Source organism: Pocillopora damicornis, chromosome 8 (assembly GCF_964200805.1).
Source record: "Pocillopora damicornis chromosome 8, jaPocDami1.2, whole genome shotgun sequence".
Taxonomy (NCBI): domain Eukaryota; kingdom Metazoa; phylum Cnidaria; class Anthozoa; order Scleractinia; family Pocilloporidae; genus Pocillopora; species Pocillopora damicornis.
Window position 1 is genome coordinate 21751188 of NC_142677.1, and position 10450 is coordinate 21761637.

Genomic DNA, 10450 nt, shown 5'->3' on the forward strand with positions numbered 1-10450 from the left:
GAAATTACAATTGTTAAGGAAGCTATAAAGTGCAACTTAAGGAACTTGAAGGTGATGGTTTTAAGGTAAAATAAGGGTGACCGTTGATTCAGTTGAAAACATAAGAAATAAATCAATATGTATGCTCTTGAATTTGGTGCTGAATTGAGTAACCGTCAGCTCAAACTGTCCTTTAAGGTCAACACATTCGGTGACGGTATCAGCAACATTTTTAATCTGCTTGTCCGTGTTCCATTAGTTTACTATCCTTTCTTGATAAACCATTACCTAAAGCTGGTGCCTACTACCATGGATTGAGTTGCTTTGGGAAAATAAAATTTGTTATACTCAAAGATTTTTGCAATTTTTAGAATATACCGCGAAAGAAAACTAGCGCATTTTACTTCGATTCTTTATCTTTCTTTGTCTTTCTGCGGTGAGCCCTGTGTACATGGAGACACGAAATGTGCTCATACACTACATACTACAATAAAGTTGTCATTGACCACTGGGATATACATGATAAGCTAACTATAAGGTTCAATCCCGTTCGCTGGTCTTAAAATGGTTTGATTTCATAACCAAATAATAGTCAAACACTTTCCAGTCGCGCATAACTTAATAAGAAAGTTATAACCTTTAAAAATAGAGTCGGAAAGGGGAGAGTCGAGAGCTGGAGTGAGTTCACTCCAGGGAGGGGGAGTGTCTCTTTGAGAGAAGTTACTTTCTTGAGTTGATTGAAATTATTGTATTTTGCTTGATTATTGTCAGAGTTGACGGAGAAGAGAACCTTTAGCATACATTTCAGTAACATTTTCAGGTTAAACGCTTTTGTTACATAGAATTATGTTGAAAACTCATGGTCTTGTACTTCATCCGCAAAGTTCACGTCTTCTTGCAGTTCTCCGAAAAAGAGCATGCGCTACTCATCAATTTTTTCTCATACCAAAGGAACCATACTTCTTTTCATCAAAATCCTTGCCAGGCCGAACATTTTAACGCAGTCACTGTGATTTTTAATTTTTTTTTAATTATTTAAACCAACTCCACGCAACAAAAAGCTTTTGCTATCTGAGATCAACATTAGCGGTCATAAGGGAAGATTCATCCATGTCAAGTTGACACTCCTACAATTATTGACGTCGAAGTCTTCTGAAAATTCCGTTTTCAACGCTCGTCGAAGTCTTCGACGTACATGCTATAACACTACTCCTAGTTGACGGTGGATAAAATCTGTCAACAGAAGAAGTTATTTGATTGTTTGGGTATGACTTTCCCAGAGAATTACATGTTTCACGATGGCTGGTTGCTTCCTTTTAAAATCCATTTATTAGTGATACCAATTATGAGCTGATAAAGGGATGACGAAAAAGCAAAACGGAAACGGGGCTTTGACAATTTCACACGTTGTTTACTGATTTGCACGACTCCGTGTTAGCGTCTGAGCCGCGCTAAGCTGATAAAATAATTTATCGTAGAAAACTAAAGAGAAATACATCTCATACTCACAAAAAATGCAATTATCGTCACAGTTTTATATATGAGGTTCTAAACTTTTTTAGATCAGCGTTTGCCGTTCGCTCTAAAAAAGGAGAATGGACTCGTGGACTGCCGGTAGCTCAGTTCCAGTCCTCTTTCGGTCGAAAGTCGATCATTGCCATTCATTGAGAAGTTGAACTTCACTTCAAGTGTCAGTTACAGAGTGGCTGCACTTTATAACAGGAGGAAATAGTACTCAACTAATAAATAAGCATTCTGATTCAAGCCAGAATCAAACTGCGACTTTATTATGTGTTTGTAAATATATTAAGTAGTCCACATTTGTCTACACAAAAATAATAACATATCTATTTCTCCTGTTCGACAAAATAGTTTATTGGTAAAATTATTGGCTTTGTTAAAAAAAAAAAATGGAATACTTCTGCCTATACACTGTATCTGCGCGAAACGTTTGTCTGAAGTGTCTAGATGTCTATATGATTATTCACGAAAAAGCTTTGAAGACCTGTGATTCACTTTAAATAAGGATGGGTAATGACTTATGAGCAGTTTTTAAGAAAAATCAAAAGAAGAACCCACAAAACCGTGTACATAGAGTAAATTTCCAGAATCAAACGCATGTTCTCTACCCCCAACATTGCGAAGGTCAAGTAACACCTCAAGACTAGCGAATATTTTTCAGAGCAATCAAATACTTGGTTTTTTAAGTCGTTAAAAACCGCTTCAACCAAATGTCTTGCAATAAATAGTATGAATCAAGGAAAAGTGCACAAACGTTAATGCATTAGGAAAAACTACGTTGACGAAACGTTTTCGTAAATGCCATGAAATGAGGTAGGAAAGGAAGTTTGGAATGAAAGCCCAGGTGTCCAAGGTGTGGAAAAAAACAAAGAAAGAAAAAAACGAACTCATCGAATACACTGTTTGGATGATCATCGAACATCACTGGAGGCGGGGTGTTACTCAAAATTAAAGTTCGATTTGCGCCGTCCTCCACCACGAAGATCCAAGATCCTGGGAGAGAGATTTCCGTTTCCTCTCAAAGATGATGATCCAAGATTACCGGTATCTAAACAACAAAACAAAACAAAAATTTAAACAAACAAAAAAGGGAATGCACTTACCTATCCTACATCCATCTCAGTTAGAGACGCTTAGGATATATGCCACTGTTCCCTAGAAAGCTATCTAACACATGGTGCATTCTATGATGGTGTTCACCACCGATGGAAGGTGTAGCTATTATGGGGAGAGGCACTATGTTAGAAGGGCACCCCCCTCCCGACCCACAAAATCTGCTACGGAAATTAACGATGAAAAATTTAAGTAAAGTGTGCCTTGTATATCCCCCCCCCCCCCAAAAGAAACCAGTAAGACCCTAGTGCAAGACCCCCTTGTCTAAACCCCTCTATAACCCCTCTCTCAGCCCTTTTTCATCCTTCTAGTTCGCTTTTATTTGTATATTGCTACAGCTCACAAACCTATTGAGAGGCTGTTGGGAACGAACGACGTGGGTCTTCGTTTCTTAGCTTGCCCACGAGCCACTTGCCGAGCTCGTGACCCAAATCCAAGACACTGTAGAGTTTCTGTGATAAACCGCTGGGCCGGAGAACAGCAGAGCATGACAAGAAGCTTAGCATCACCACCTGACAGGAGCAAACGAGTATGCGTTAGTAAATGTACGTTAGAAGATACGAGTCCTTAAAGGACTGGACCGGGTAAATTGCGACCCTCCACCCCAGGTCCTCGTAAAACTACTAAAGCAGTTATAAAATTGTACCATACATTGCATTCATATCGGGCTCAAGTTTCTTGAACAAGAAATTCAAGCGAGGAGTCAATGTTCAAAGAAAAAAAAAAGATTGCACTGAGTAAAAACTATACATCTTCATAAATAACGCAGCTATCTACTAATGAAGAATAAAATAAAGTTTTCAAAACAGGTCTCTCCGATGGAGAGAAAAAGCTTTATTGGAGGTGCCTGATTACGATAAAGTTCTTTATGAGATTTTCGACTGTGTTATTAAATTGAATGCTCTTTCTTGGAAAGCTGGTACAAGTACAGATGTTAAGTGGACGTTATAGTCTGTCACACAATTGTGAAATTGAGATAAACAGTATCAGGTGGATAACTATTACTAATTCCAACATAGCAAAAGCGTACTCACCTATAGTATCCTGTAACATGTGTGTGAGTCTGGTGTTGCGGTAAGGTATATGTGAACGATGCTCAGACAGCGCCCCCAACACATCAGCCAAGGCACTCAAACTGTTATAACAAACAAGATGAAATATTAAAACGTGAGTTAACTTTAACATATTTGATTGTTCATTAATTTATTCTCAGTGTTCTCCCTGAAACGCTCTCCTCAGACTGGGTGGAAATAGTCCCGTCCTTTCGATAAATGTTTGGGAGAGTAAAAGGGTTTGATTTCAGGGTTTAGGACGAAAATAATAAAATGGACAGAACTGCGCAAAGGGCGAAGGAGAAAACTCCAAGATAAAAGAAACCGCAAGCTTGTATTTTATTTTCTACCGCTTTGCCATTTCAACAAACTGACATCGTTCAAAAGTGATATCCCACCCGTTTTCATATCCGTGAGATGGGAACGCTGACAACTAACTCATTTTGGATTACTACTTTCAAACCAAGAATAGGTGACTTGCAAAACACCATTTTTATTGAAAACGAAGCGTTTTGATTGGCAACTATGAATTGGCTATTTGGGTCAACAATACCCTAAAATGCAGGTGTCTCAGGGACCGAATGTTAGCGCTATCAACTAGCGATAAGTGCTAGTGCCGCCATGTTGATGTCGGTGACAATAACCCCAGTGGGGGAGGGTATCAATTCCCCAAAGGGCGATTTCGGTAGAGAGAATGCAAACGATGCATTTTAACGAAACAGCCGGAGAAGTAGCACAACCGATGCCTTTGCTCACACAAATCTTTTCGCTCTATTAAATCGTAGTGACCCACTGTTTATTGGTTGTAAATGAGAAACTGTTTTGACTTGGAATTGATGCCCAAGTTACCTTTTGTTGATGTGCGAAGTTTCTCGTAGGGCTGCACCCGTTACCCCAGACATTCCTGATGCAAATGTAAATTGAAACATAACAGAGTTACAAACGAAAAGAACACAATAACGTCTTGTTGATGTGTTTGTCTTCTTATGATTGAGTAAATACAATGAAAACATTTCCAACCCTGCTTCTTCCCTCGTCTTACCGACACATTCACTTCCAGCCAAGTCGACGAGCTGAAGCTTGGTTTTCACACTCTGAGTCTGGCTTCCGTTAGCTGAGGAATTATTGTTCCGGGTTGGAGAAGGGGATCTGGAACGAGAAGCGGCAGCGGTGCCAGGCGCTGGAGACCTGGGGAGTAAAATTCAATCTAGCCGTGAGCTATGTATTAAAGAAAGAAAGCCTCTGATGGCAGAGGTATATTTTTTTTGGCGAAAAAAAAATTGTACGAAGCAATTTGTGTTTAACTATACGGTCCCAGTTGGTACAATTTCACACAAGATCCACAACAAAACACACTTAAAATCATTAAAAGATATACACCCAATTGCAATTGCATTGTCTCAGAAAAATTCAAACCGCAGAAATGCTTTTCTCTTTTCAAAAAAGTTATGGCAATTATGTGTACATTTGTATACGCATGAAATTACCTCGAACGCCTTGCAGAAGCAGCCTTACTTTTCGGTGCAGGAGACTGGGACCTACTGTTGTTCCCAGCTGATGGCTGGGGCAGAGTTCGCCGTGATCTTGTAGGAGTGCCTGGGGGCGAAGGCGCCGCATCACTCGATGAGGAGGACGTACTTGGTTTTGTCTGAGTGACTGTGTAAATAGTCAACTGCACTATTAGATGGGAACGGCTGGAATGAGCATGAACCATTGTGGCGTCCTCGTGTCTCCGTTGCATACCGTAGTAGACAACCGCCATCACTTCCTGTACAGTTCTAACGGGTCTGAGGAAAGAAATTCACACTTAATTGTGAAACCAGTAACATATGGACCAAAACCCATTCGCAAATGTGTTCGAATCTTAAGGATGTTAACCCTTCCTTACTGGCTACGCATACTTAAGAAAGGAAAAATCAGTTGGCAATGATCCAAAAAACTTGGTCTTCCAATTTCGTTCCTAGAATAAATTTTGCGAAATGGCACAGCCACGAGTCATCACTACTATGAAGTTTCGTCCCTTCCGTCAAGTTTTTATGATCCCAGTCTACTTGTAAGTCCATGTAATTCTGCTGAATTACGAGAAAAACAAAGCACGACATTCGTCAGCAATAGTGCTCTGCATGTTGCAGGTGTGCAAGCACTGTAATTCTCAAATTGTAAACGCATGTATACTAAGCCGTCTTTACCTGGTTACAAGAGATGGAATCTCCGTTGCTCCCTCACTACTCGTGACAATATCAAGCTGTTAAAAAAGGAATATAAAAATATAATCGTGCGGAATTCATGAATGTTCGAGGAGATATGTCATGCTACTTTGAGTTAATTTTCACGACAAGCGAGAAATAACTGACAGTCTTGAAAAATACAGGCTTAATATGTCAAAGATGCACGCACCGCGACGTTCTCTCCTTCATGGGAGTTATGCAAGGGTGAAAAGAGTACAACTCATGAAAATGGACACGAAACGTAACTGGATTACTCTAGGATAACACATCTTCTGAAGTACATTAATAAAGTTATCATCATCTCATTTTGAAACCTACCCTGGAAGCACTCTTTCCTGCTAGGAGATCTCGAACTTCATTATTGTAAATCTCACACACAGACATCTCCAATGAGAAGCTCTCCTCAGGATTTTCTCGCTCAGAGATGAGTCTAAAAATTTCATAAATTATAAGAAAAGCTAAATTGTACATTTAGGAAGGTTTCTTCCTTTAGTGGGAAAGAACTGATACAAATTGACGGCTTCTGCCAACGAATATACCAAAGAATCATTTCTCTCGCCATTAGGAATGCCACTTCTTACTTAAACATTTCCTTCGCTGATCGTGGAATGATCCCTTCGTCCTTATTCAGTGACTCTGAATCAATCTCCATGTCCAGGTCGTGACTTCCCATCATGGTGTGAGTTTTACCAGATCCTGTCTGACCATACGCCATGATACACACATTGTACCTTTAGGTATCAAACAGACATTTCATTTGTTTTGTTTATAATGTGTACTTATTGACTGAGTGGGAGAGTCGGACGTGAAAATATTTTGAATGACTAAGTTTTGAAAATTTCGAAAATTTTGGTTTAACTTTAATAGGACGCGATAGACTGACGTGCATGGCAAAACCACCAAGAATAATCGACACTATCTTTTATTTTTTCGAGTCAGAAGAAGAAACTCACCATTATTCGAAAAAACGTGACTTATTTTTCTCATTTCTGTTCACTACTGTCACTCATTAATTGTAACGACAGCGAAAAAATGTTTTTTATTTGTTTATTTTCTTTTTTTGCAACAAAGCCGTACAAGTGCACTTAGGCCGGACGACTTCTAACGGACCGGTTCGCGTCAACCTTACCAACGTCAGCTTTCCAATGGTTTTCTGTAGAATTGCGCGAGTGGGGATGGACGGGTCATATGACAGCTGTTATTTAACAGCTAAAACATGTTCCCTGTTATGCAATGGCAAAGGAGATTCACAAAATGCCAGAGCAACTAATAAGGTATTAGGATAAACTATCAATGCTGACTTATCATGTCACACAAGGTTATGAACTCACCCGTCCAACAAAGAGGTCAGCAGAGGTTTTACATCATCAAATAGCGACTTCTGGTCAGTATCAGGTCCATAAACTCTTTCAAACTCAAACTCCTTCTTCTGCATCTGGCCGCCAACAGGCTTAGCTGGGCGCACAATGAGTTTGTCTTCATCCTGAAGATCTACAACTCTTTCAGAAGGAGTTCCTGCCATACCCAGTGACTCCTCGTCACCTGGAGAGTCAAGGCGGCTGATTAAGGGACGCAGTCGACAGTGCACCCTGATGTTGCCTCGCATTTCCTAAAAATTAAAAATTACGGGAAAAGAAAAAACATTTCACTCAATTGACTTCAGCATATGATGAGGAAAGAATCTGAGTAACCCACAAGGTTTGAACCCCAGTCAGCACCAGTTTTGCAGTCAGGGGCACTGAGAACCAACTGAGCTAAGGTGAACTCTTTGGTGAGCAAAGCCATATACTTGAATCGCGTGTAACAATTAAGGTTAATTTACGCCCTAGCATCAGTATGCATATTCTCCACACTGTTCTCTATACATTGACTAAGGTGCTAACAAGGAGAATTTGTTTGACCATCAACAGCTTATTGAGTTGGAGATCATTTGCTTTATTCCTGTGACCTCAATGTGTGATTCAGGGATGAGATTGTGAGGAGAAATTAGATGCTAGTCACTCTTAGGGGCTATAGGGTTAAGGTTATTTGCATGCTGCTAAGATCAGTGATGTTGACTGGAAGCATCCTGTCAAGCATAAAATGCTGGAAGCAAACACTTTGTGCAAGGTCAGGATGGGGAGGGTGGATTCAGAATGGCCAGCTAAAATTTCAAGAAAAAAGTATTGCTTGATACAAGACTGAAACCAGAGCAACTTTGGTTGGGAAAAGTGTTTGACAAGACACTTCCAAATCAATATGTACTGGACACAGTAGTTGCACAATTACTAACCACAAGAGTGTTGTGTAGTGTCATTCTGCGAGACTTTTCTTGGATGTATCGTTGTCTAAACTCAACCATCTCCATTTCTGTCTTGAGAAGCTTATGTTGAAGGCCTGGATATGAAAGTTCAAACAAGATCTTTTTTTCAAACACAAAAAAATTATGTGAAGGACATGTGAAGGGAGGGCTGAAGGGAAGGGAGAAAATCAAGTGCTTCGCAAAGACCTGCTGTGCATGTCTTGATACACAGAAAAAAACCTTAGAACTTTTAAGAGTCTGAGAAAACTAACATCTACACAAGCTACAAATAGTAGTTAAGAGTACACTGTACCTTCCATATTGGACATTTTCTTGGAGCCAAACTGATCAGTGAGTTTTGCAGTCTTGTCCATTTCTTGTGAGAGTAATTCTGGCAGACTCTTAACTTTCTTTTTCAGGTCATGAAGCTCCAACTTAACTTCCTAAAATGAATGAAAATAAACTTAAAAATAATCCTTGAAAAGTCCAGTTGGAAAGATAGGGTCACTGTGACATTTCTTTACTACACATTGCCCTCTCCCCAGGAGTGTGAAATGGTACTAGCCAGCTGTTTGAGAAACATGACAAAACCCTAAAATGAGGGTTGGAGAGGGGAGGGGAGGAAAGCAGGCTACCTGCCCACAACTGACAAGCATCCAAACTCACATGAGCAACAATTTTAACCTTTTAGCCCTTTAACTCCCAGATCCATTTGTAATTCCCCTTACTGTCAACCATACAATTCTTATAATGTTAGTTCAGAGAATTTAGTATTAGATCAACTAATTATCCCCAAATTAATATATTTCTTTATTCTCATCACTTGTCTGCTTGATATTGTATGGATTTTTAAAGGAGAAATTCTCTCTTCCTCACTCATGAGAGTTACAGGGTTAACTTCCAAGATCTCATTATCAGTTCTCCTTACTATCTACAATACAGTTCTTAAAATATTAGTCTCCAGAATTTGGTGTTGTATTACCTAATTATTCCTTTAATTAATGACATTTTTTTATTCTTCTCAACTATCTCATTGTTATTGTGATGATACTGTAAGAGGAAATTCTGTGTCGGTCACTGATGGGAGTTGAAAGGGTTAGATAGTTAAGTTTTTTCATGCTACAGAAGGTGGAATAAGCTCTGGCAGGATGGGCCATGACCATCAAGCTGCAGTGTTCAAGCTACAATAATGCATGACTAATCTACAACTGTAGTTTGCTAGTTTGAATGCATGTGTCCATTGACATTTAATGTTTATCTAGTACACAGTCATAATAATCTAATACCTGTAGTTTATCATTGGAGATTCTGAGTGTCTGCAAAGAATTCTTCCTAAAACTTTTCTCCTCATCAAACAAGCGCCTAAAATGAGTGGACTCGTGTCGGCAAGAACGTACTGACCCTTGACACTGAAGAAAAACAAATGATTATACACAAAATAAGCACCCTAACTTCATTCAACTTTTTATGCAATAATTCCGTGTGACAAAAAGAAATGCCTGGCATATAATGTGGGAGAGAAAAGGTGGCCATTCAAATGTGTTTTATTGATTACTATAGAAGAAAAATGAATGGCTGTCATATACTAGTACATACTAAAACAGTGGATAGCCTTGAAGGTGTGCTCTGATTGGCTACTCAAACTTAGAATATCCTATACTACACACCTCTGAGTAACTTGCACTCAAAACCATTGTAATTGTTGCAAGTAAAAATGAGTTAAATCATCTTCTTGGTGTCATATTATCTTACCCCTTTTAATAAGTATAAACTAAAGCAGCTCTTCACCTCAGTGGCAGTGGCTTGTCGTGGATATTTACCCTGTCACTTAGCAGCTCAGTCAATATCCACCACTGGCCACTACCACTTCTGTGAATTGTTGTTAACCATGAGCAAGGACAAGTGAAATAATTGCTACTGAGCATTGTCAAAGTACGTACGTGTACTCTCGTGAACTAAGATGAATGGTTAATAAGGTAAAAAGAGTTGATCTATACATAAAGTGCAAAATATGGAAGTAATGAAAGAATGAGTGTCTTCTTGACTTGACTATTAACTGAATACATGAGTGTGGGTCCAAAGGGCTTAATGGCTAGGTTTCAGATTTAGGCAACATAGCTTACATGGTGTGTTATCAGTTACTCCAATTCTATAATTTAAACCTCTTTATTGGCAGCCTCCAAAAAAACTCACACAAGACACCATCTTTTCAAAATGCAAATTCGATTAATCATCAACATTTGTGTCACATAAAGGCCAATATCACATGTTCAGTC

At 39.2% G+C, this 10450-nt stretch overlaps 1 protein-coding gene across 2 annotated transcripts in view; it reads right to left on the bottom strand.

The window, feature by feature from the left end:
• Window positions 1-1738: 1738 nt before the first annotated feature.
• Window positions 1739-10450, bottom strand: part of LOC113668661 (kinesin-like protein KIF25) — a 9339-nt gene continuing 627 nt past the window's right edge. For both annotated transcript variants that reach the window (XM_089214901.1, XM_089214902.1), the window contains 13 exons: window positions 9461-9583; window positions 8488-8617; window positions 8166-8269; window positions 7225-7502; window positions 6475-6624; window positions 6212-6323; window positions 5855-5910; window positions 5153-5452; window positions 4708-4853; window positions 4515-4569; window positions 3648-3748; window positions 2961-3125; window positions 1739-2548 (listed from right to left, as the gene is read on the bottom strand). In XM_089214901.1, the coding sequence (XP_089071027.1) occupies window positions 2439-2548; window positions 2961-3125; window positions 3648-3748; window positions 4515-4569; window positions 4708-4853; window positions 5153-5452; window positions 5855-5910; window positions 6212-6323; window positions 6475-6624; window positions 7225-7502; window positions 8166-8269; window positions 8488-8617; window positions 9461-9583 (1830 nt within the window). In that variant the 3' untranslated portion in view covers window positions 1739-2438. The remainder of the gene's footprint in view (window positions 2549-2960; window positions 3126-3647; window positions 3749-4514; window positions 4570-4707; window positions 4854-5152; window positions 5453-5854; window positions 5911-6211; window positions 6324-6474; window positions 6625-7224; window positions 7503-8165; window positions 8270-8487; window positions 8618-9460; window positions 9584-10450) is intronic.